Raw genomic sequence first — 24,594 nt, 5'->3', positions numbered from 1 at the left:
TGCAGTGAGGCTGTACCAGCGGGCCCCCCACCCCCACCCCAGTGGCACCAGAGTCCCCACTTCCCACACCCTCGGCACATGATGACATATCAGTTTCCCAACGTCGCCCATCTGATGGTGAAAGCGGCCCCTTCTCGGTGCCTGGACTCCGTCCACATTCACACACCAGGATTCCGTGGCAGGCTCCAAGAGAAAGCAGCAGCTGTCGTGTGGTAGTCCCCCGGCATGAAGTGACCCCGGCCCCCCCCCCCCCCGCAAGCATCCTTGGTGCTCGCTGAGGTCACCAGCCACCATCTGGACCTATCCGAGGAGAACCACAGCCTGCCCACACTCACGTTTGTGCTCCCGAGGCCACCGTCACAGCCACGCCTCTTTGCCATCCTCTGGAATGCGTCCCCCCACAGCATCCTGCTCCAAACCCTCAAATGCAGGAAGAACTCTTACACAGGGGTCAATTGCTCTGGCACCTCTTCCAGGCCCCTTGATCCAGCCCTGCCTGCCATCCATCTCCCTTCCTCAGACTTCATCACCTCCCGTTTCCTTTGGAAAACCCCTTCCTTCCTATAGTCTGTGCAGGCAGATCAGCTCATTTCCATCCCCCGGACACATGTTTGGCTCAGGGACAGACACATAATCTGCATCATCCGATAAAAGATGGCCGTGGGCCTCTGGCTTCAGAAAGAGTCTGTCTGTGGCTGGGCTTGCTGAGCTGCAAGGACGTTGGCCGGAGCGGCCCTGCGACATCTTTGCTGCCGTTTGGAGAAATCTTGCCTGAGACTGAAGACAACACAACAATGGAGGGAGAAACTGTGCAACTTGATCCAGCCCTGCCTGACATCGGTGTGCCCTGGGATGTCCCAATCTAGCAAGCCTCTACATTTCCTTTCCTTGACTAGAAGCAGTTTGAGCTGGTTTCTGCCACTGACAACCAGGTTGTCCCCATACACGTGAGCAAAACATGGGGCTGTGCCTGTGAGAGGTCACTGTGTGCCAGGGTGCCTCACCACATGGGATCTCAACTTGTCAATACAAAGGGCTCCTGAAGCAGGTGCAGAATCTCCTTGCTCCACAGGGGCCACAGCTTGGGGCAGGATGGAGAAGTGGAGGCTTGCCTGGAACCCAGCCCTCACCGCCCGCCCCCCCCCCCCCCCCGCAACAGGGTGCCGTGGATGCAGCCGAAATGATGCCTGGGCCTTGGTTTCCCTTTCCATAGAATGGGCCCTCAATTCTGACAGCACTAGCTGTGACTAACCAGATGGTTGGGCAGACTTGTAGACCCAGCAGGATGAGAACTCTAACAAGGGGTGGGGGTGGGGGGTGCATCTGAGCCCCGCCCCACCGAAGATCCCACGGGGTACTTAATTTCTCTGGGCCTCAGTTTCCTCGTTTGAAAACTGGGAATAATAGTTTCCCTCTCGTAAGACGTTGTGAGAAGCCAATGAGATTATAAATGAGGCAGGCCCAACCGGTGTCCAGAGCACATGGGCCTCGGACAAACGTCAGCATCCGCCTCCCCAGCCCAGAGCCCACACACTCCCGACCGCGCCCAGACCCCGAGAGACTCGCGCTCCGACGGCGCCCCCGCCCCTCCCACGCTCTCAGCCCCCCACCCCGCCCCCACCCCTTCCTTTCGCGTCTCGAGGGCTCCACCAGGTGTCCGCCGGGCGCGCTGCGGAGGCCGCTTGGGGTGCCCAGCCGTGACCACGAATCTGGGCTCTGGCTCGGGGTCCGCGGGGCGCGCGGACAGGCGGGGAGCCGGGGCAGCCCCCGGGGCGGGGGGGGGGGGGGGCGGCCCCGACCACCGGACTCGGCGCCCGCCCGCGCACCCCCGCCGCCCCGAGACCGTCGGGGGACGCTCGCAAATCTCCTTCATTTCGGGCACCGCAGCCCCAGTGTCCCGCGCTCGCGCGAGGCGTGGGGTGCGACTGGGGTCCGAGCACCTGCGCAGGACGCGGGGCCTTTAAGGCGGTGGGCGGGGTGAGCGCGGCCGGAGTCCATTAGCATACATTAGCATGCCCCGCCCCGCCGCCGGGAGGCGGCGCGCGGGGCTCGGCCGGGCCGGGAGCGGCGCGCAGCAGAGCGGGGCGCTCAGGCGCAGGGGTGCAGGGACGCAGAGCGGCGGAGCGGGGCGCGGCGGCGCGGGGAGCCGGACGCAGGGGCGCGGGAGCGCGGGGACCCCCACAGCCGCGCCGACCGCCCCGCGAGCGTGATGGGGCGCCGCGCCGCCCCCGGGCCCGGCCCGCCGCCCCCCCGGCCCCGGCTCCCGCCGCTGCCGCTGCTGCTGCTCGCGCTGGCGGCCCGCGGGGGCTGTGGCGCGCCCGCGCCCCGCGCGGAGGACCTCAGCCTGGGAGTGGTGAGTGCGCGGCCGGCACGCGGGGTCCCGCGGGCCGGGAGGACCCCGACAGTGCCCCTCGGCGCCTGCGGGAGCGCGGGGAGCCCTGGACCCATTTCCTGGGCGGAAAGCTGAGGCTGGGGCGCAGGCTGAGCGGCGGACGCGCGCGCACCCGGGTCTGGGAAAGCGGCGCCCTGTACCTTCCCGGCACCGCGGCGCTCGCTGCGCGCCGCAGCCGCGGGAGGCAGCGGAGGCTGGGGCTGCCCGGCCGAGCCCTTGCCCGCGGCTCGGAGCGGCCCCGAAGGGGGACCCCAGGCGAGTGGGACGGCCGTCGCAGCCGCCCGGAGCAGCGCGCCCCGCGTGCGTTCCCAGTGGGAGTGGCGGGGGGGGGGGGGAGGGGCGCGCACCCACCACCGAGGAAAGGTCGGGGCTGCGGAGTGGGGACGCCCCGGAAAGCCGGCGGTTGTCGAGTTAGCTCCGTGTGGGGTGTCGGGGAGCGAGAAAACCGGCCCCCAGGCCCCATTGGACGTGGATCTTGGCTCTGTCCCCGGTCCCCTTCCGCCGCCAGCCTTGCTCTGCCTCCCCCTTGGCCCTGTCCGAGCTTGATGGGGTTCCCCTCCCATTCCCAGACTCGGATGCAGCCCCACCGCCGTCCCCAGCGCCCCCTTCCGGAACGCCAGCTGTCCCCCTGCCTTGGGAGCCGTCCTGGGGCCGGCGGCAGCGCCCTCCTCCCACAGCCCTCCCCCTATTCACACTCCTCTGGACCTGGAACCTGGAGATCAGACTTTCTGGGTCTCGCCGCCCCCAGGTTGGCGAGGCCAGGCGAAGGCGCGAGGGGCCGTCGGATATTTATTTGGGGGCTTCCGCGCCTGCCGCGGCCCCTCACTCCGCAGAGAGACGCGGGGATCCGGGCCAGGGGCCGCGCCCTCCCCACCCCCGCACACGGCCCACATCCACCAGCGCATAAAGGGCTGTCCTAGAGGGGTGCTGGCCGAGCCCCTCTCCCAGCGCCGTAGACACTTGGAAGCTGCAGGTGGATTTCAGGCAGGCAGGCGGAGGCATTTGTTGGGGGGTGGGGGGAGGCATCCGCAGCCCTGTACAGTTGGCAGGACTTGGCCACAGGTTCTGGCTCAGAAACAGGCTGGGGACCGCCCCCGCCCAGCTGCCCCAGCCCTCGCAGCCATCTGGGACAGCGCAGCCACCGGTCCCGGCTGCCGGCTTCCGGACGCCTGAGGGACCCCACAGTGGGCTTCCTCCCAGCCAAACTGCCTCTGATATTGGGGTGCTCCTTTGTAGCTGGGGGTTTCCTGGATCCCCTACCCCCCCCCCCCCACCGGGCGCATGATCTGGGGGGCAGCCTGTCGCCAGGTCCGGGCAGAGTGAGGGTAGAACCCAGGCTTCCTAGCTCAGAGAGACCCTGCTGGGAAGGCTGGGAGTCCTGGCCCGGCCAAGTTGGTTTGTCAGACCCGGGGCGGTTCTGAAGTTTTTCTCTGCCTGCCCAGGGACAGCCGGTTGTGCACACTCCTGGCCAGCTAGAACCTGCGCACCCCCTCTTCTGGCTGCCGGGGTTCCCGAGACCGCTCCCCCTCCCCCACAGCGGGTGGGCAGTCACTGGGCCAAACTGTGGAATGCCGTTGTGGGGGCGTGGGGGTGGGGAATGTCGCTCTTTAGCCTGGAACCCCAAAGACAGCAGGGCCCTGGCATCTGGCCCAGTGGGTAAATAGCCGAGGGTTCTGCGCCTGACACTTTTTTAAGGCTCCCACCCTGGGAAGGCCAGGACCCGCCCGCCTGGTGGAGCAGCCTTCCAGCTTTCTGCCCGTTTGTGGGTGGAGGGCGGTCTCTGGTGGCCTTCTGGGGAATGACACCTCGGAGCCGCAGACCCAGAGGTGCGGGAAGTCTTGGAGATGGGCAGGATTTATGGGGAGGAGGGGGACTCCATCCCGCCCCCTCTGTAGACGCCCGGGGCCGCTGACTCTGGATATTCAGATCTGGGGCTGCCAGTGAGGAGAAGGGCTTCTTTGTAAGTGTGACCCAGCTTCTGCCAGACAGAGTCGAGCCCAGCGGGTCTGGAGCACTGGCTGGTCGCTGGGAGAGGCTGGCCCGGCCAACCCCCAGCTTCAGAGTGAGGACAAAGCCCTGCATTGAGTCCCCTGCGCCCCGCTAAGGGTGGGCTTTCAGGCCGTGCACAGTGGGACAAAAGAGTGTGCTGTGCTCTCCTGGGGTCCGCCGAGCTTTTCGTTACTGTGTTTCCAAGTAGGTAACACCCGTAGCAAGACATTCAGGCCATACAGAGGGTCCGAGGGAGAAATTCCCTCTCCCCCGTCCTCCCCTCGTCTCCTAAGGATCCTTCTGGAGGTCGTCTGGGCACTTGCAAGGACTTGGGGACCCGGGCCCCTTATTTGTATGGATGACAGCCTCCTGCCCACTGTTGCGTGCCCGGCTGCTTTCACTTGGAAGCCTGTCCTGGGGGACGTTCCGTATTGGCACGTCGCGATCTGCCCGGTCCTCTGTGCTCACCCCAGCTCGCTCCAGCGCGGACGTCACATCCTTCAGCCGGCCCTGGGCACAGACGTGCGGCTGTTGCCGACGTTCTTGCTAAGCCAGAGGCAGTGCCAGAACCTCCCGGTTACTGCAGCGTGACTGTGGGGGGGACCCAGGCCCTGGAGCGGGGGGGCCGGTGACAGGCGTGAACATCACACATTGAGCGTCGGCAGATTTGCCAACCGGTCTGAAGTTTGTGCCCAGGTGCTTGGGTTTCTACCTCCAGCAACAAAGTCCTCGTTGCCCCCAACCACACAGCATCTCGGGGGGGATCGCGTGATCTTTGACAGGCAGGTGACCGGTTTGCGGCTGAGGCTGTACGTGAGGATGGCCGGGAGCAAGCAAGGCCCGTGGCCCGAGAGGCCCCAGAGGATGAAGGGACGGGCAGGACGTGGCCGGACGATGGCAGTGGTGGATGTGAGCCGGGACCGCAGAGGTGCTCAAGCCCCGTGTCCCCCTCCTGAGCCGGGGGCGGATTGTGGCCGGGTGACAGTCACCCTTGGCCTCTGGGTCCCTGCTCCTCAGTGCCAGCACCCAAGGGAGCCCACGGGCCCTGCGTGCGCTCAGGACTGAGGTCACAGACATGGCACCCCACAGCTGCAGCCTGGGACTGCCCGCCCTCCGCCAGGACAGACAGCAGGAAATGGTTAACCCCTGTGTGATTTTGCGCTGAGCCTTCCAGAGGGAAGACTCGTGGGGCCCCCTCCCAGCATACCTGTGGGGAGTTAGATGTGAATGTGAAGGTCCTAAGGTCCACCCAGCACCGCCCAGGCCCCCAGCCCTGAGGCGTGCCGTCCCCTGGGAGTTCTGGTCCTGGAGCACTCCTGGCCTCGGGTGGAGCACTCCTGGCCTCGGGGCTGACGGCCAGTCTGAAAGAAGTCTTCGTGTGCTTCTGTGCCGGACGCCTGTGGACTGAGCCCTGGGAGTGTGGACCCCGACCACACCGCCCGCATCTGGCCTGGGGGCTTAGGATGTGTGTCCCCCTCACGCAGGCCCTTGAGGCAGACCGGGGTCTGGATCCAGCCCGCGGGCCTCAGTCTCCAGTCTGTGAAAGCGGGCCACTGGGACCTTCACTGGGTGAGGCCTCTGGATTGCTCCCAGCGGTGGGAAGTCAGCTGCCTTCCCGTCCTGAGGGGGAGGGAGCAGTGGAGAGGATTTGGGGTTTGGCAGGCGGCTGGTGCAGTGCCTTCCGAGGGTGCTTCGAGCATCTGTGGTTTTTGCCTATTGACGGTGATGAGTTTCCAGTGCGCGGGGTCTGTGCGTCGCTCGTGGAGGGCGAGGGGTCTGTCCCTCATGAGCTGACAGCCTGTGGGGTCTCCCGAGCACCGTCGGCTCTCCGCAGGGACGGGACAGAGTGACAGAGCGGTCTGGCAGGGTGCACAGCCTGGCTCTCCCCACCCCCTGCCCAGAATCAGCTTCCACTGCTGACCGGCTGCCAGCCCCTGCGTGCCTGCCTCCTGTACGCCTTTCTCTGTGCTTCTCTACGGAACTTCCGGCTGCCTCCTGCCCCAGGGCCTTTGTGTGTGCCACGCCCACCTCTGTGAACTCTTCTAGGGCTCGTCCCCTGACCAGCTCCTCATTTCTCAGGTCTCAGCCTACTGTCACCCACCAGGGACATCTTCTCTGACAACCATTTAGTTGGCCCCTGTACCCTGTCACTCACGTCCCCTCCTAGCAGAGAGGTTACGGGCATAGGCTCTGGGCTCCCGTCCCTGCCCTGCCCCATGCTGGCTGGCTGCGTGACTGTGGGTGCCTGTCCTAACCTCTCTCTGGCTCTGTGTCCCCGTCTGTGAAGTGGGGATGACGGTGCTCACCCTTAAGATTAGTGCAGCAGGGACTTATTTCGTGGCTACTGTGCGCCCAGCACGAACACCACAGACGATGCCCCGCACCCCCGTCCTCGGGCAGCACTGCCCTGAGGGGCGTCGTAAGCACGAAGCTGGTTAGCGACTGGAAAAGCACTCAGTAGTTGTCCGCTGTTAGGACCACATCTGGTAACTGCAGTCATGCGTGAAGTCGCTTGTTCCCGCGTCCACTTGTGTATTGTTACTGTTCCCCAGAACCCCGTCCGCTTCTGGAGCCCCGTCTGCGGGGAGGGCTCTCCCGGGTCCCCCCTGTCCCCAGAGCGCCTGGCACAGTGAGTGCTCATTCTGGGTGTGTCAGGGGGGATGGACAGGCTGTCCCGGGGGGGGGGGGGGCCCGGGAGCGTCCCCCTGGGGAAGACGCGGGGGGGGGGGGGGATCTCCGCAGCCGCCCACCGCCCCTCCCGGAGCAAGCCGGGCACCAGCTCATTTCCCTCCAAGGGGCAGAGCGAGGCAGGCGGAGACTGATGCCAGACCGTGGCTCTGCCACTGGCTTCACGTGCGACCGAGGGCCCAGTTTCCTCAGCTGTGAGCGGAGGTGGTGGCCGCACGCTGCCCCGACCCGGGTGCCGAGCGAAGGTACAGAGGGTGGGCGGGGAGCCAGCACCTCCCGGGCACAGCTGGGCTCTGCTGGACTTACCGTTGGTTATCTGGGTCCTGGGGGTCCTCTAAAGCCACTGCCTGCCAGCCTCCACGTCCCCTGAGCCACGGCACCGTGGCCGAGGTCTCACTGTCTGCGCTCTGCCGCGGCCCCTCTGCAGCCTTTGAGCCTCGGTTTACTCATCTGTACAGAGGGGCTCATGCTCTCCGTGCCCCCCCCCCCGACAAGGCTGGGGGGGGGGGGGGATCCAGTCACAGACGGACCGTGCGGGGGAAGGGCCCACAGGTCAGCCACCCACCACCGTGGTGCCTGGCACGGCTGCAGACACCCGGGCCAGGGCCAGTCCCCGGCACATGGTGGCCCCGCCAGGCTCCAGGGGGTAGTGTGAGCCCCGGTCATCGCAGTCTTTAGGCCCCCACTTGCCCCCTATAAGTGAGGACAACAGCGGCCACGCCGTGGGACAGTGGAGAGGACGACCTGAGACCCTGTACACAGTGAGTGCTGCTTGTCTGGTGCAGCCCAGCACCGTCCCTCCGTCCGTCCCTCCGCCCGTCAGTCCCCCCGTGGGGCTGTGGCTGCAGGCTCCCACCTGCCCACCTGCCGGGGGGCCTCACCTGCCGGGGCCCTCACCTGCCGGGGCCACTCTGGGGCCAGGGCTGTGCCTCCCCGGGAATCCAAGAGTTGGGAGGGGAGTGGGCCCTGTTTTCCCAGTAAATGGAGGCACGTGGTATCGCCCGTGACAAGCGCACAGGGAAAGATAAAAAGCGGAGAGGCCTGGGGCCGCTCTAGAGCCCGGAAGCACCATGTCCCGCTAGTGCCTTGCACGGGGCACCGCGGCTCCGGCCTCAGTTTCCCCGCGGGCGTTCATGGCCCAGTTCAGGGATCCCCGGGGGGGGGAGGAAAGGCGCATCTCCTTGGCTGTTGGGGACTGTCCGCGGCGGGACGGCGACTGCGAGGTTGGGACGTCCCTGCTCTTCCCCTCCCCTCCCTTCCCCTCTCCTCCCCACGGCCTTCTGGAAGGTTCACCTCCGCTGCTGCAGCCTGGTTGCCCTGGAGACGCGGTCGCCGTGACGACGGCGCGGGATGGGCGCGCAGGGAGGGGCGGCCCCGCTCGCGCCCCGGGCTCTGTAGTGTTGGGGGGGTGCGGGGGCAGCGCGCGTCCCCTGCCAGGACACCCCCCCCCCCCCAACCCTCGCGCCGGTTCTCAGCTCCCACTTCAGAAGGTAGTGCTGCCGGGGGCGGGGCTGGCCGTTTGGCTGTTTGGGACTTTGCCTGTTTTCCCGGAGGTGGAGATGGGCTGCTGGCCGGTGGACGGGGGGCGCTGTCGTCCTGGCTCCTCCCCAGGGGGATGGGGCCTTCCGGTTCCAGGCACTTCCACCCGCTGGCCCCCCTCACTCCCCGTGGCCACCGAGAGCTCCCCGCTGCCCACATCCACCCCCCGCCGCCACTCCCCCCCCCCCCCCACACACACAAGGGATGGCAGGGGCCATGGAGAGGGGACAGCTGGGGCCTTGAGAGGGGGCTGCCTCGTGATGCGAAGGTCAGGGGGAGGGGTCCACACTGGGGGGGGTGGGAAGTCAGATTGAGGGTACAGACCCCCACCCCCAGCCCACACCTGCGAGGGAGGGGGCCTTGGCCCCGTTCCTCTGGTCTGGCAGCTGACGGTGTCGTGAGCGGCAGTGTTCCCAGGGCCCAGGCAGGTAGGGGCGGCGAGCGCCTGCACTCAGCTGCCCTCGTGGTTCTGCAAGTTAGCACAGGCGGCCCCTCAGACCTGAGGCTAAAAGCTGCTTTCCAGCGTTGGCAAACATTCCAAAACCACCTGAAGGGCTCTTGAGGCCTCCGAAGCCTGGAAACGCATGTGGTCTCCTGGCCAGGCTCCCTGGGGCAGGGCAGTGCCCCTCGGGGAAGCTCGGTGCCTGTGGGGGGTGGGGCACGGCCCAGTGCACACACCCAGCTGTTATCCCAGCCCCCGGGCCAGACAGCTGGGGAAGGGGGTTCTTCTCCCAGAGTGCCCCATCCCCCACCCGCTTGGGTGGGCCCTTCCCTGGTGAGGAGGGGGGTTGCCGGCACCCTCATCTGGCATCCTGGACATCTGAGGAAACTCCAGAGGGCTTCCTAGAGGAGGCAGCCTCGTGGTGCTGAGCAACGGGGCTGCTGCAGCCCTGAGGCCCTGGGGTTCCGTAGCTCAGGCCTAGAGTCTTAACAGAGGGCTCTGAAATGCGCGTGTGTGTTTTCGGACGTTGGGAAAGAAAACCGCAGAGTCAAAACTTTCAATAGTCTTTGAATCTTTTCCCGACAACGTGTGTAGCCACGAATACAGGTGTTTAGTGTCTGAGGCTGTCTCGGGTCGCTCCAGTGCCGGGACAGGGACCAGGCACGGGACATGCTCATCCCGCTGGTGGCCCAGCTGGATGAGCTTCAGTGTGTTTGCGTGATGTGAAGGGGGGTCCTCCCAGAGGAAGGGGGTGCTCGGTGACAGCAAAGGTCTTAACCCTGAGGATGGCACAGGCCAGGATGGGGAGGTGGCCCTGTCCCAGCCAGTGCCACCTCCTTTGAGCACAGGGTGTCACTCCCAGGCCCCCGGGGAGAAGGTGCCGTCTAATGAGGCGCGTCCACTTGGGAAGGTGTCTTGATTGCTGTTCATCGAGGACCGGGTCGCTCCTGGTGCTACTCAGCCCTGTCCGACCACCTCAGAGGGGCCCCAGTTTTGCACACACTCTTGGGGGCCTCCAGTTAGGACCAGGGGGTCTGGGCCAGTAAGGGTTTGGGGGGGGGGAAGAAACCGAGAAACCTTGGGAAAGACCCTGTGTTTCCTGGAAAGGGAGGAATCTAGCTGGTTCTCTGCAGGTGTATGCAAATTGTATGCAAATCATCAAGGTGGCAGCTTCTGGTCAATTGAAGCCCCTGGGAACTCCAGGAGGGTGAACCCCCTTCCACTGAGCCAGGCCCCCCCTCTGAGCAGGGAGCCTCCTGGCCAGGGCTACAAACTCAGACGCTTCCGAGGGGCCTGCAGTAGCATAAACGAATCGAGAGGGTTTTTTAAACATCTACCAAAACACAAATAAGCCTGTAAGCGGGTATCTTGGAGCCACAGGCCTGGGGAGGGCAGGGCTCAGGAATCCCGGACCTTGCCTTCCACCCGCCGGTGGGTTTCCCTGTCCCCCTGCCTGGCGAGTCCCCCCAGTGTCCACATGGCCCAGGCGCTATCGTGGGATTGTCACACAGCCTAGGAAGTGAGCATGAGCACCAGTTGGCTGTTCAAGACACTGAACCCCAAGGGGGAACTCCCCCGAACAAGGGCAGCAGCGCCTCCCTGTCTCCTAGGGCCCCGCACGGATGGTGGAGGTGACTGGGGCTTGAGACGGGGCCGTACTTGTGTCCGTGCTGAAGGGTCGCCTTGCTTCCTGCCTCCTGCTTGGCTCAGGGAACCCCGACCAGGGCGCTTTCGGGCAGAGCCGTCCCCTGACGGTGCCACGCGTGCTTCTTCCAACACCTGTGTCAGGTGCTGACGGGGCATTTGCCACACTCTGACTCATTCTGTGCTCACATTCCCAGGCGGGGAATCAGCCCAGAGGGCTTGAGTGCAAATGCACAGCAAGTGGCCTCAGAGTCTGGGCTCTTACATGCTGTGAGCGTGCAGCTCGTGACCAGAGTCCTAACACCGGAGCCTGAGGCTATGCTCTTCTCAGTGTGGGTTTCAGACCTTAGGTCTTCGACTCTTGCCTCCCAAGGGCCTGAATTTGGCACATGCCACATGTAATAACCTTTGTAGAATTTCACTTTCTTAAGTGTCCCCTGGGCATCTCCTGGCTCAAGAGAAGTGAGGTGGGGCAGGCTGCTGTGAGCAGTCGTACAGGTTGTGCACTGCTCAAGCTCACCCCTTCTAAGAGGCATCAGGTTTGTTTAGGCGCTTCTCCAGCATCCGCCCGTAAAGTAACTTAAAGAAGGAACACGAGGTGCCTTGTGGGCTGGTGGGGGGCTGGGGCCAGGGTGGTGTTGATCAGGGCTGGGAGAGGCCTGCCCCTCACCTCAAGGGCCCATAGCTCTTGTTGTGGGGCTGAGCCCTCCCCCCCACCCACTCCGCCGCTCACCCTGCTCTCTCCTCTCAGGAGTGGCTGAGCAGATTTGGCTACCTGCCCCCAGCCGACCCCACAACAGGCCAGCTGCAGACACAGGAGGAGCTGTCCAAGGCCATCGCCGCCATGCAACGGTTCGGGGGCCTGGAGACCACCGGCATCCTAGGTCGGTCCTCTAGGGGCGCGGGGGATGGGCGCTCCGGGAGCCTGGTTTCCCCTAACTCCCCCCCCCCCCCCACCTCCGGGCCCTCTGTGGGGGTGTGGTTAGGGACGGGTCCCCGCTGTCTCTGGGGGCAGGACCAAGGATTCTTGCCGCGTGGGACCCTGTCAGCACGCCCCACCCCTGGATGTGGGCACGGTGATGGGCGCGTGTGTGTCCGTTGCACCCAGACCCACCTCCCCCACTACGCGGTCTGCACTTATGCCCGCCCTCGGTCCCCACTGAATCTCGTCCCCTGCAAGTGGGGGATCTGTGCTGCCGAAACCGCCCGCTTTCCACGGGAAACCAGAAACCTGGGGCGTTTATGTGAGCGCCCCGCTTTTCACGCGTTGGGGGCACATTCCGGTTTTGTGGAGGCCCTCCCGGGGGCTGACGGATCACCGCTGTCCCCGGGCCTCTGCAGAGGTGGGCACGCCCGTGTCACCACAGAGCCCGTCAGGTGTGGGTCCCGAGATACCGGACGCAGATCGGGGCCGAGCCGCGCCCGCCCGGCCAGGGCCCCGCCGGTGGCCGGCCTGACCGGTCCAGGCCCTGCCGAAGTTCACACGTGCTCCGAGTGACCCCTGTCCTGGTCCTGCACACATGCCTGGCAGTGAGGCCCCGCCCCCACCCGACCCGGGCCCCCGGGGAGCAGGGCGTGGGGCCCGAGCCCGGTGCCACCTCTAGGGGACCTGACCCCACCCTCCCCCCGCAGACGAGGCCACCCTGGCGCTGATGAAAACCCCTCGGTGTTCCCTCCCCGACCTCCCAGCTGCGGCCCCGGCCCGAAGGAGGCGCCAGGCTCCGGCTCCCGCCACGTGGAACAGGAGGAGCCTGTCGTGGAGGTGGGCGGGGGGGGGGGGGGCGGGGAGGGTCCTCTCAGCGCTGGAGGCCCGGAGTCGGAAGTCCCAGGGTCACGAGGCCCCGGAGTCGGAGGTCCGAGGGTCACGGGGCCGCCGCTTCTGAGGCTCGGCGGCGGCGGCGGGGAGGGGAGGGGAGGGGAGGGGAGAACCCGCCCCCAGCCTCTCGGCTCCAGGGCTGCTGCTGTGGTCCCAGCCTCCCCTCCCCCCACGCGGCCACCGCCCCGCCTGCCTGCGTGGCCTTGTCTCAACCTTTACCTTAACCGCGTCTGCAAAACCCTGTTTCCAGATACGGTCCCCGGGCGGGCGGGGTAACCCTGGGGAGGGGGCGCCGGGCCCGCCAGACCCCAGGCTCTGACCCCGCCCGCCCTAGGGTCCGCACTTTCCCGCGGGACTCGCCCCTGGGCCGGGACACCGTGCGCGCGCTCATGCACTACGCCCTCAAAGTCTGGAGCGACATCACACCCCTCAACTTCCACGAGGTGGCGGGCAGTGCCGCGGACATCCAGATCGACTTCTCCAAGGCCGACCACAACGACGCCTACCCCTTCGACGGCCCGGGCGGCGCGGTGGCCCACGCCTTCCTCCCCGGCGACCAGCTCTCCGCGGGGGACGCCCACTTCGATGACGATGAGTCCTGGGCCTTCCGCTCCCCAGGTGCGTGGGGCTGAGGCCAGGTCCCGGGGGCCCCCCTCCCACTCGGGCCTCAGGGACCAGCAGTGACCCCCACCCCCACCCCCCCCCCCACCCCCCCCCCGGGGCCTCAGCAGTAACTGCACGGAACCGGCCCGTCGAGGACCCGGGCCTCCAGCGTGACGGGAACGCCCGTCGCCTCACGCCCCCTCCCCGCGGGTGCCCCATCCGGTCAGCCTGGCCGTCCCTCCCCTGACCCCCTGGCTCCCCGTGTTCCCAGACACCCACGATATGGACCTGTTCGCGGTGGCCGTCCACGAGTTTGGCCACGCCATTGGGCTGAGCCACGTGGCGGCCACGAGCTCCATCATGCAGCCGTACTACCAGGGCCCCGTGGGCGACCCTCTACACTACAGGCTCCCCTACGAGGACAGGGTGCGCATCTGGCAGCTGTACGGTGAGTCCCCCCCCCCCCGCCAGAGCCGGGCCCGGGTCGCCCCGGGGACGGAGCCAGAAACGCGGGGGTCCAGGCCCCAGGACCCCACGGGATGGCTCTCTCTGTCCTGCTCATCTCCCTGCGCTCAGCGTCCAGGCCTCGCGTGGCCTGAGCGGCTCCCTGACGTGTGTGGGACCAACAAACGGGTGGTCTTTCGCGGGGGGCCCCGGGCTGCAGGCGCCCTGCAGGCCTTTGAACAGGGCCTCAGAACAGGGCAGGATCCCCGTCCGGCCCCCAGGTCGCTTCAGGTTGTGGCAGCTGGCACGGACTTGCCCCCGGCCTGTGCAAAGTACATACGTGCGTTAAGGCGTCCGGTCTTTATGACCCGGGAGGTCGGACCTGCTGTCCCCACTTAGAGATGGGAAGGCTGAGGCCGGGGGGCACCCTGGCGGCCGACAGAGCCAGGACTGAACCCAGAGCTCAGGGACCTGCTGTGCTGGGGACGCATCAGGCACTTGCATAGAAGGAGGCCCCACCAGGGAGCAGGCGTGGGCCTGGGGTGCAGGTAGTGGTGACATCCCCGTGGTTCCCATGTCCCTGCCCCGACCCCCGGGTGCCCCCTATACCCCAGTCTGCCCCTCATGACCCCAGTCTTCCCCCCCATGACCCCCGGGTGCCCCCCATGACCCAAGTCTGTCCCCCATGACCCCCGGGTGCCCCCCACACCCCAGTCTGCCCCTCATGACCCCAGGCTGCCCCCCACGGCCCCCAGGTGCCCGCCACAACCCCAGGGTGCCCCCCCATGGCGCCAGCATACTTTCCACCTCTCCTAACCCCCCTCCCCTGCTGTTGTGAGCGCCCCGGGGTCCACCAGGCTCTGACATGGGCACTTTCCTACTAGAGTAAAACCTACCACGTTAACCCCTTTGACGAGTACCGGCCGGTGGCATATTGGCCACGTTCGCAGGGTTGTGTATCTGCCCCTTCTGCATGGTTCCACAACACTTGTCACCACCCCCCACCAAAGGAGACCCCACGGCCATCAGCAGTCACCCCCCCCCACACTGCCTGGCAGCCACTGACCTCCCTTCTGTCCACGTCCACGGCTGTGCCCTCTCTGGACGGTTCGTGCAACTGGGACCACACGCCGTGGGCCCTCTTGTGCCCGGCTGCTCTCACCCAGCGCCCTGTCCGCGCCCCAGGTCCACGCTTCCTTTCTCTTTATGGCCAAAGATTCTGTTTGTCCCCTCGTGGGTGGACATGTGCATTGTTTCCACCTCTGGCTACTGTGCACATTCAGACGAGTTTTGGTTTGCACACCTGTTCTTGGTTCTCTGGGGTCTGCACCCGGGAGGAGGTCTGGGGGGGGGGGGGCAACACTCATTGAGCCCCTGGAGGTTAAGGAGGGGTCGCGGGGACCCCTGTGTCTCCCCCTCGGGCTGTGATGCTGTGGCTCTGGTGCACGTGCAGGGCCCACAGCTCCGCGTCGGGGGGGTCCCGGGAAGGGAGGGGGGCCCTGCCGGGTTCAGTGCAGCCTCCTGTCCCCACAGGCGTGCGGGAGTCCGTGTCCCCCACGGCACAGCCGGACACCCCAGAGCCCGAGGAGCCTCCCCTCCCGCCAGAGCCCCCCAACAACCGGTCCGGCACCCCGTAAGCCGTGGGCCCCTGCCCTGCACGCTGTGGCCAGCACCTCCCCCAGCCATGGCTCAGGGGCCTGGACTCCTGGCGCTCCCGGGGCTAAGCCCTGAGCCACCCTGCCTTCCTTACACTCCTCCGGACGGCGGAAGGACACCCGCCCGCCCTTTGTCCCCGACCTGCGCCCCGTGCGCAAGAACGCCTGTCTGTCCAGATGCTCCTGATGTCCGCTCGCTCCGTGCTCCGTGTCGGCCACTCTGGATGGCGCAAAGGGGACTCGGGCTTTGATTTTTATTACTTGGCGTATAGTTGACAAACCAGAATGCAACTGTCTCTGAGCAAATGACGGGGGTGGGGCGGGGTCTCCTTAAGGGGGGTCCTTCTGGGGCTTGTGAAGCCCCGCCCCCCCAGAGTGGCTCAGGAACGGAGGCTCCCCCCAGCCCCCCCACCCCCCTCTCTCTGCCCCAGCCCCCACCCTCCCCTCCCCTCCCCTCCCCCCCTCCCCCTGTTCGCTGCCCCAGCCCCCTCCTCCAGCCCCGCCCCGCTCTCTGCCCCAGCCCCCACCCTCCCCTCCCCTCCCCCTGTTCGCTGCCCCAGCCCCCTCCTCCAGCCCCGCCCCCGCTCTCTGCCCCAGCCCCCACCCTCCCCTCCCCTCACCCTGTTCGCTGCCCCAGCCCCCTCCTCCAGCCCCGCCCCCGCTCTCTGCCCCAGCCCCCACCCTCCCCTCCCCTCCCCCTGTTCGCTGCCCCAGCCCCCTCCTCCAGCCCTCCCCCTGCTCTCTGCCCCCAGACCCAGGAAGGACGTGCCTCTCCGCTGCAGCACTGACTTTGACGCGGTGGCCCAGATCCGCGGCGAGGCCTTTTTCTTTAAAGGTAACCCCCACCCGGTCCAGTGAGTGGCTACCGGACGGAAGGGCAGCTCCGGGCCCCAGACCTGCCCCCTGCAGCCCCACCCCCTCTCCGTGCCCCCAGGCAGGTACTTCTGGCGGCTGACCCGGGACGGGCACCTGGTGTCGCTGCAGCCCGCGCAGATGCACCGCTTCTGGCGGGGCCTCCCGCTGCACCTGGACGGCGTGGACGCCGTGTTCGAGCGCACCAGCGACCACAAGATCGTCTTCTTCAAAGGTGGGCGGGCTCCGCCCGGGTGCTCCGCCTGAGTCTCTGCTGGTGGCCCCCCCCCCCCCCCCAGCCCGCCTCTGCCCCCGAGGCCCGGCCTGTGGTTTGCTCCAAGCACAGAGCAGGGGCCGGCCCACTCCTTTGTGCATGCCACCGACGCGCGCTTACTGAGCACCTACTGTGTCCTCCGCACCGCGGTAGGCACTGCAGGTACACAGCGGGCAAAACAGACAAAGGTCCCCGCCCTGTTCCCACAGGGGGCACACGATGGGCACCTGCGTGAATGAGGAAGTTAGTTTCAGTTAGGGCTGAGGGAACGTGCTCCAGCCAGAGGGAGCTGCCAGTGCAAAGGCCCCGGGGCAAGAACAGAGCGGCCAAGGGGGCGGAGGGAGGGTGAGCGAGGACAGAAGGGCAGGTCAACACCTGAGGGAAGGAGCTGGACTTATCCTCGATGCACGGAGCCACGCGCAGCTCCCACGTGTCTGTCCAGGATGGCGGGTCTGTTGGGAGAGGGCGTCACTGCACCTTCCACACCCGCTCCCTGGGCTGGGGGTGGGGGGTGCGGTCTTGTGGGGGCAGGACGGGTCGCGGGGACCTGGGCTGGGGGGTGTTGCTGTCTGTGTGGGGGCGGCGTGCCTGCACCTGTGGGTGCCTCGGGGGCTGTGAGCCTTCCCGGTCTCGCCTGCTGCCCTGACCGGGCTTCCCAGTCCAGCCTTGTGTGGGGTCCCGGGGCCCTGCTGGCTCCAGGGCCGCTGCCCGAGGCCACAGTCCCGGGGTTGGGACCCGCTCGGTGTCATCTTCTGGGTTTGGGTTATTTTGCAACATCCGCCCACGGGCTCCTGCATTGGAGTCTCCGCGTGCCGCCCCCCCTCTCCCCGCCGCGCCCCGCCTGTGCTGGAACAGGTGCGGCCTGGCACCCCTTCCGGGGAAGCCCTCACAGCCCGCCCCCTACGCACATCCCGCACATCCCGTGCGGAGGGCACGGATGCTGAGGCGCGAGCTGGCACTTGTGTTTTCGGGCTTCGGTCACAAAGTACAAATTGGGGGGGTGTGAAGCAATGGGTTCGTTCTCTGGGCCGGGGGCCAGATGCCCCAGATCAAGGTGCTGGGCCGGTTCCTGCTGAGTCTGCGGGGGAAACCCAGCCCCAGCCCCTCCCGCCCCTGCCTGTGTCTCATCGGGCTGCTCCCGTCCGTGGGCCTCGGGTCTGTGCGTCCTCTTGGTAGAAGGACACCAGTCAGCGGATGCGCCCTCCCCCGCCCCCCACTCCCACATGACTTCCTCTTAACTAATCTCGCGGCAAAGACCCTGTTTCTAAACAAGTCAGATTCTGAGGTTCAGGCGGATGTGAATTTGGGGGAGCATTGCTCAACCTGCAGCAGCTCTTTGAACAAAATTGGGGCGACCGTACCTCTTTGAGGAGGCAAGAATGTTCCGCGTGTTTTTTGAGCTCGTTCACGTCACCTGCCAGCCCCCGGTCCAGGTGGGGCACCTGTCAGTCACCTCTGCCTCTGGTGGGTGTGGTCCCCCCAGAGTCCCCGTCCTCGGGCCGAGTGGCCGTCAGGAGCCTGGCACACGGGAGGGCTCCCTGGAGGCGGCAGCCGTGATTTCAACGTTCACCAAAAAGCAAAACAGGAAGAACGGCGCACGTCCTCGTCATCTGTTACAATCGGGAGCCACCCGCACCTGACTTAGCCCCGCGGGGCACCGCCTTTCAGAGGGACCGTCCGCCAAGTAGGCGGTGTGTGTGCGCGCGCCCTCCCTCCTCCCTCCTCCCAACTCCCTCCTCTCTCTCCGGTCTACTGTGCGCGCCGGCCTCCCCTCTTCTCACGTGACAGATCTTGGAGATTCCTTCCTGTCTCTACACAGAGTCTCCTCGGTCCTCAAACCTGTGTTTTGAAAAATAACGTCCGACTTCCAGGAAAGCTGCCAAAGCAGGACCTGAAGGCCGCGGGCTCGCCCCTTGTCAGCCTTCCGCTCTGCTCGCTTCCTCGTTTCCCGCGGACGGTTTAGGCCCCTGCTGGCCAAAGAGGGGGTGGCACACGCCCGAGCCTTCCCACCGCGTCTGCCGCCCCCCCCAACACACCCCGGCGCGTCTGGGGCCGGCGCCCCTCGGGCACGTCACCTGGCAGCTTCTCCCCCAGCAGGTTCTGGTTTTGCACGTTCAGCAGGACCGTCCCAGAGGGACGCGCTCCGAGCTGCCCTGCCCGAGGCGTCATCTGTCTGGCGCTGTGCCCCGCCCCCAGGGCCGCGCATCTGCGAGGTTTTCTCCCCTCTAAGGTCACCGGCTCCTCGCGTCGCGGGGAGAGGTTGGCCTCTCCTGCCCCTTGCTTTGTGGGCACGCCTGCCCCCTGTCTCGGCCGTCTGGGGCCCGTCGTGCGGGCTCACCTTTGCTTCACCCCGCCCCTTCTCGGGCACGTCTGCCATTCCCGGTCTCTGGGAAAGGATTCTTAGAAAATTATGTCTACTTTTAATCACGGCAAAAACACAACATGAGAAGCTACTGTCCTAAGCGCACAGTTCGGACGCGTCAGGCACCTTCACGCCGCGCGGAGCCACCGCCACCGGCCGCCCTCAGGACTTGTCCATCTTTCCGAACGGAAACTGCCCCCCAGCCCCCCAGCCCCTGGCGCCCACCTACTTTCTGTGTCTACTTTCTGTGGATCTGGCCGGCTGCCTCAGACGCGTGCGGTCCTACAGCATTTGTCCTTCGGAACGGCTCGTTTCCCGTAGGCCTCGTGCCCTCAAGGTCCACGTGTGTGCCGTGGCAGGTGGCCGCACGTCCTTCCTTTTCAAGGCCGAATGCCATTCCATCGTCTGGATGGACCACGTCTCGCTTAGCCATCGTCCACCGTGGTCACTCGGGTGGCTCCCACGTCTTGGCTGCCGTGAACAGCACTGCTATGGACACGGGTGCGCGAGTACCTTTGAGACCCTGCCTTCGGCTCCGTGTACCGACCCAGAAGGGGGCGAGTGGGCCCTCTGTGTTCGACTCTGAGGACCCTCCACGCTGTCTCCCACCGGCTCGCGTTCCCAGCAGCGGCGGAAGAGGCCTCCCCCTCTCCACATCCTCGCCAGCACTGGGTGTTTTCGGGTCTCTTGATAGTGGCCGTCCTGATGGGTGTCGGATGGTGTCTCGTGGGGTTTGGATTCGTGTTTCCCTAATTAGTGAGGTTGAGCATCTGTTCATTTGTCTGTCGGACGTTCGAATGTCTTCCTCCGAGAAATGTCTGTTCCGACTCTTTGTCTGGCAAAAGACTTTTTTTAAAAAGTTTATTTAGAGAGAGAGCATGCAGGGGAGGGGCAGAGAGAGGGGCAGCAGGCTCCCCAGCAGGCTCCACGCTGTCAGCGCAGAGCCCGACGTGGGGCTCGGACTCACAGACCTTGAGATCGTGACCTGAGCTGAAGATTTGGATGGTTAACTGACTGAGCCCCCCAGGCGCCCTTCTGGCAGAACACTTTTAAATGTTCTCCTCCCCTCCTCCCCTCCTCTTCCTCCCCCTCCTCCTCCTCTTTCCTCCCCCTCCTCCTCCCTCCTCCTCTTCCTCCCCCTCCTCCTCCTCTTCCTCCCCCCCTCCTCCCTCCTCCTCCTCCTTCCTCCCCCTCCTCCTCCTCTTCCTCCCCCTCCTCCTCCTCCTCCTCTTCCTCCCCCTCCTCCTCCTCTTCCTCCCCTCCTCCTCCCTCCTCCTCTTCCTCCCCCTCCCTCTTTCTCCCCCTCCTCCTCCTCTTCCTCCCCCTCCTCCTCCCTCCTTCTCTTCCTCCCCCTCCCCCTCTTTCTCCCCCTCCTCCTCCTCTTCCTCCCCCTCCTCCTCCCTCCTCCTTCCTCCCCCTCCTCCTCCTCTTCCTCCCCCTCCTCCTCCTCTTCCTCCCCCTCCTCCTCCCTCCTTCTCTTCCTCCCCCCTCCCCCTCTTTCTCCCCCTCCTTCTCCTCTTCCTCCCCCTCCTCCTCCCTCCTTCTCTTCCTCCCCCTCCCCCTCTTTCTCCCCTCCTTCTCCTCTTCCTCCCCCTCCTCCTCCCTCCTTCTCTTCCTCTCTCCTCCTCCTCTCCCCTCCTCCCTCCTCCTCTTCCTCCCTCCTCCTCTTCCTCCTCCTCCCTCTTCCTCCCCCCCTCCTCCTCTTCCTCCCCCTCCTCCTCCTCCTCCTCCCCTCCCCCTTCTCCCTCCTCCTCCCCCTTCTCCCTCCTCCTCCTCCTCCTCCTCCCCTCCTCCCTCCTCCCCCTTCTCCTCCTCCTCTCTCCTCCCCCCTCCTCTCTTCTCCTCCCTCATCCCTCCTCCTCCTCCTCCTTCCCCTCCTCCTCCTCCCCCTCCTCCTCCTTTTCCTCCTCTGTCTCCTCCCTCCTCCTCTTTCTCCTCCCTCATCCCTACTCCTCCTCCTCCTCCTCTTTCTCCCTCCTCCCTCCTCCTCCTCCTCCTCTTCCTCCTCCTCCTCCTCCCTCCTCCTCTTCCTCCCCCTCCCCCTTTCTCCCCCTCCTCCTCCTCCTCCCCCTCTTCCTCCCCTCCTCCTCCTCCCTCCTCCTCTTCCTCCCCCTCCCCCTTTCTCCCCCTCCTCCTCCTCTTCCTCCCCCCCTCCTCCCTCTTCCTCCCCTCCCCCTCCCCCTTCTCCTTCTCCCTCCTCCTCCCCCTTCTCCCTCCTCCTCCTCTCCCTCCCCCTCCTCCTCCTCCCCTTCCCCCTCCTCCTCCTCCCCCTCCCCTCCCCCTTTTCCCTCCTCCTCCCCCTTCTCCCTCCTCTTCCTCCTCCTCCTCTGTCTCCTCCCTCCTCCTCCTCTTTCTCCTCCCTCATCCCTACTCCTCATCCTCCCCTCCTCTTCCCCCTCCTCCCCTCCTCCTCTCCATCCTCCTCCTCTTTCTCCTCCCTTCTCCTTGTCTCCTCCCTCCTCCTCCTCCTCCTCCTCCTCCTCCTCTTCCTCCCCCTCCTCCTCCTCCTCCTTATATCTTAAACTTTTTTTTTTAATTTTTACATATGGATTTGAAGTTCTTGGTGATTTCTAAACATTTTGCTTCTGTGTAAAGTCTGACAAAGGTGCGCACGCATGCGTCCGCTTACGGCCCTGACGAGTGCCCTTCCTGCCCTGCCCGTGAGGACACCCCGGCCCGCCTGTCGCAGGAGTGGGTGAGGCGCGACTGAGCAGAGCGGCCTCCTGCGGGCTGGCTGGTGACCCCGTTCCCCCTGTCCTTATGGCGGGTGCCTTGTGAGGACCTGGCTTCTCAGGCTGCTGGCAGGTGGGCCGAGCCCGTGCCAGGCACACAATAGGTGCTCAGTAAATGCTCGTGAGGACCCCGGGGTGGGGGGCGGTTGCACCGGGGGGCCGGGCGGGGAGAGGAAGGGCTGGAGCGTCCGCCCCGCGGGGCGGGCCGAGCTCTGGCCCACGGCCCTCTCTCTCACCCCCAGGAGACAGATACTGGGTATTTAAGGACAATAACGTAGAGGAAGGATACCCGCGGCCCGTCTCAGACTTCGGCCTCCCGCCGGGCGGCGTCGACGCTGCCTTCTCCTGGGCCCACAATGACAAGACTTATTTCTTTAAGGACCAGCTGTACTGGCGCTTTGATGAGCACACACGGCGCATGGACCCCGGCCACCCCGCCCGGAGCCCCCCGTGGAGGGGCATCCCCAGCACGCTCGACGACGCCATGCGCTGGTCCGACGGTGAGCCCCGTGCAGCCTCAGGCTCCCCACCTGGGGGACGGGGGTCACGGCGGGCTCACTGGGAGGATCCCCCGGGAGCCGCCGCGCGCACGTGGGCCCCCCACCGCCATAGGCCGCCTGCTGCGTCTCACGCACCCCTGGGCCTTTGCACCTGCCCTGCATCCTGCAGACGCTGTCCAGACACCTGCACGCCCCCTCCCTCGCGTGCTTCCAGCCCAGACAGCACTACCCTGCCCGGCAAAGGGTAGCATGCATCTCCCTCCTTGCAGGGCCCGCTCTCGGGGGGCCAGATGCCCCCTGCTGTTCTGTTTCCAAAGCTACATCCCCAACACCTAGAACAGCCAGGCACATAGTAGGGCCTCACTTAACATCCCGTAGGGAGAGAAACCGAGAGGTCATCTTGTCTATCTCCCTGCATTTCTGCGGCTGCCCCAAGCTTTCCCAGGCGTGAGAGGCCCCAGGGGCCCGCAGACGGCCACTGGGGCCGAGACAGACTATCCATGGCGTAAGCCGTTCTCCCGCTCCCCTGCGGCCTCGAGTGCCGCTCCCTCGTCGTCCCGCTGTCTAGCCTGAGTCTGCCCTGTGGCCTGCCCGGAGCTCACGCCCCCTCCCCCCCCACCCAGGTGCTGCCTACTTCTTCCGTGGCAAGGAGTACTGGAAGGTGGTGGAAGGCGAGCTGGAGGCGGCACCCGGGTACCCGCGGTCCACCGCGCAGGACTGGCTGGTCTGCACAGACCCACAGGCGGACCCGGAGGGCGAGGAGGGAGAGGCCGGGGCCCACGCCCGGCCGGGACAGCGCGGCCAGAGCCGCTCAGAGGACGGCTTCGAGGTCTGCTCCTGCACCTCCCCCGCCTCCCCTCCCCCGGGGGCCTCGGGCCCGCTGCTGGCGGCCACGCTCCTGCTGCCCCTGATTGCGCTGTGGTCGACGGCCCCCGGCACTCTGACAGCCGCCGGCCTGTGGTGACAGGGCCGATGGGTCGCGGTGGGCCTCAGGGCGAGGACCGGCGCCCCCACCCCTCCGGTGCCCGGACCCACAGTTCCTCAGTGGCCCCGGCCTTGCAGATCCGGACGCACTGCCGGCCCTGAGCAGCGGCCTGGCCGTGCCCCTGCGGACTGGCAGGAGGCCAGCAGAGGGCGCCGCCCCCCCCCCCCCCCCCCCCCCCCGGGCGGCTCAGCCGCAGAAGAGCAGAAAAGCAACCTACCACCTGTCCTTCCTTTTCTGCCACGAAGTGGCCTGACTGCCATCTGTGAGTTGGGGACACTCTGTCAAGGCCGGGCTGGGGACAGGAAGCGTCCCTGCGGCGAGCAGGCAGCTGGATCGCACAGAACTCAGCTGATGAGCCAGGGGGCGCAGGGCTGGGGACGGGAGGGCATTCGGTGGCCACGCTGCCCCCGGCCCCACCGGCCAGCACAACCAGCCCCGTCTGTCGTCCATACTGCTGCCCCTGGTGCTCCCGCCCACGGGGGCTTTTGTCCCCAGTCCCCGCGGGCCTGCAGCCGGCTGCACAGGGAAGCAGAGGAGTCCCCCAAGCTGGGGTCTCTCGATCCATTTCAAACCAACACGACCTTTCCCTGCTCCGTAAGCTCAGCCTCGGCTCTCTGGTGCACTGCAGGCAGGAGCTGCAGGGTGGGGTTCTCTGGGGCCCGGAGGGGCCATGCGGCCTGGCCCCAGGCGCAACTGCACTTTGGAGGGGCGGGGGCTTCCAGGAAGGCCCGTGTGGCGCTCGCTCCCTCCCCTGGAGATCCCCGACACCTTCCCGTCCAGCGCGCCCCGACCCTCCTGTCCCTCGGTCCTTATACCCATTTCACAGATGGGGGAGCCGAGGCCCAGCGGGGGAAATGAGCCTGCTGCCAGCAGGCGGGGCCGGGGCAGGTCTTAGGACCAAGGCTCTGGCACGTTTGCCTGGGGCTCACCGACGGAGCCCCTCCCTGCGTGCACGCACTGCTCAGAGCGGACGTGCAGAACGCGCCAGCACCCATTCTCGGTGAGGCATCCGGGATGCCAGCTGCCAAAACCAGGGAGCCTCCCAACAGGAAGTGCAAGGAGGCGGTTGGGCGCCGGTCCAGGGACGGCCCTCCCGCCCAGAGAGCCAGCGACTGGGAGCTGTGCGGCCCAGCCAGGAGAGACCGCCTTTCCCACGGCCTAGCCTGCTCCCTACGCCTGTGGCCCAGCCCCCTCCCCCCGCGGCCTAACCCCCACCCTGTGACCTAGCCTCCCCCGCCGCTGCCTAGCCACCCCTCCGTGTGGCCTACCCCCACCCCGCAACCTAGCCCCCGCCACGGCCTAGCCATCCCTCCCTGTGGCCTACACCCCCACCCCAGCGGCCTAGCCCTCCCTCCCCTGCATGGCCTAGCCCCCCCTGCCCGGCAGCCTAGCTGCCCCTCCCCTGCCCCGCGGCCTAGCCCCCTGCGGCCCTTTCCTTCCTAATGGAAGCCACTGTCGCCCCAGGTGTTAGGCCCCGTGCAGGGAGCGGAGGTCCCTCTGGTCTCAGGGTTCTCACTGGCCCTGAAGTCGGTGCCTGGAGGGCCTACCGGGCCTGGTTACAGCAAGTGCTTCCTACACAGCGTCACCTGGGCCTAGTGGAAATGCAGATTCCCGGCCCCGCTCCTATGATCAGATCACTGTGGGGCGGGGGGGGGGGGGGGGGGAGGAGTGTTAACC

The 24,594-nt window shown here is 66.5% G+C and overlaps 1 protein-coding gene across 3 annotated transcripts; it reads left to right on the top strand.

Annotated features, from left to right (window-relative positions):
• The first annotated feature begins 1,917 nt into the window (after positions 1–1,917).
• Positions 1,918–23,072, top strand: MMP17 (matrix metallopeptidase 17). 3 transcript variants are annotated; one of them, XM_081790594.1, is made up of 10 exons: positions 1,918–2,353; positions 11,446–11,578; positions 12,384–12,456; positions 12,845–13,128; positions 13,385–13,561; positions 15,091–15,190; positions 15,965–16,047; positions 16,147–16,299; positions 21,675–21,932; positions 22,556–23,072. In XM_081790594.1, the coding sequence occupies exons 1-10, from the start codon at positions 2,210–2,212 to the stop codon at positions 22,894–22,896; spliced, it is 1,746 nt and encodes a 581-aa protein (XP_081646720.1). In that variant the 5' UTR covers positions 1,918–2,209; the 3' UTR covers positions 22,897–23,072. The 3 variants fall into 3 exon arrangements, with proteins under 3 accessions (XP_081646720.1, XP_081646719.1, XP_081646721.1); XM_081790593.1 differs by having other exon boundaries at positions 1,925–2,353; positions 12,327–12,456; XM_081790595.1 differs by lacking the exon at positions 1,918–2,353 and adding an exon at positions 7,685–7,830 and having other exon boundaries at positions 12,327–12,456.
• The last annotated feature ends 1,522 nt before the right edge of the window (positions 23,073–24,594 follow it).

The sequence above is a fragment of the Panthera onca genome, chromosome D3 (assembly GCF_046562875.1).
Source record: "Panthera onca isolate mPanOnc1 chromosome D3, mPanOnc1 haplotype 2, whole genome shotgun sequence".
Lineage (NCBI taxonomy): Eukaryota > Metazoa > Chordata > Mammalia > Carnivora > Felidae > Panthera > Panthera onca.
Note: the sequence above shows the minus strand (reverse complement) of the source record. Positions and strands in the feature narration are given on the sequence as shown.

Coding starts and splice junctions, on each gene's coding strand:
- MMP17 (XM_081790593.1), top strand. CDS start 2,210: ATGGGGCGCCGCGCCGCCCCCGGGCCCGGCCCGCCGCCCCCCCGGCCC. Junction 2,354..11,445: donor AGGACCTCAGCCTGGGAGTG/GTGAGTGCGCGG, acceptor CTCTCCTCTCAG/GAGTGGCTGAGCAGATTTGG. Junction 11,579..12,326: donor GGAGACCACCGGCATCCTAG/GTCGGTCCTCTA, acceptor CTCCCCCCGCAG/ACGAGGCCACCCTGGCGCTG.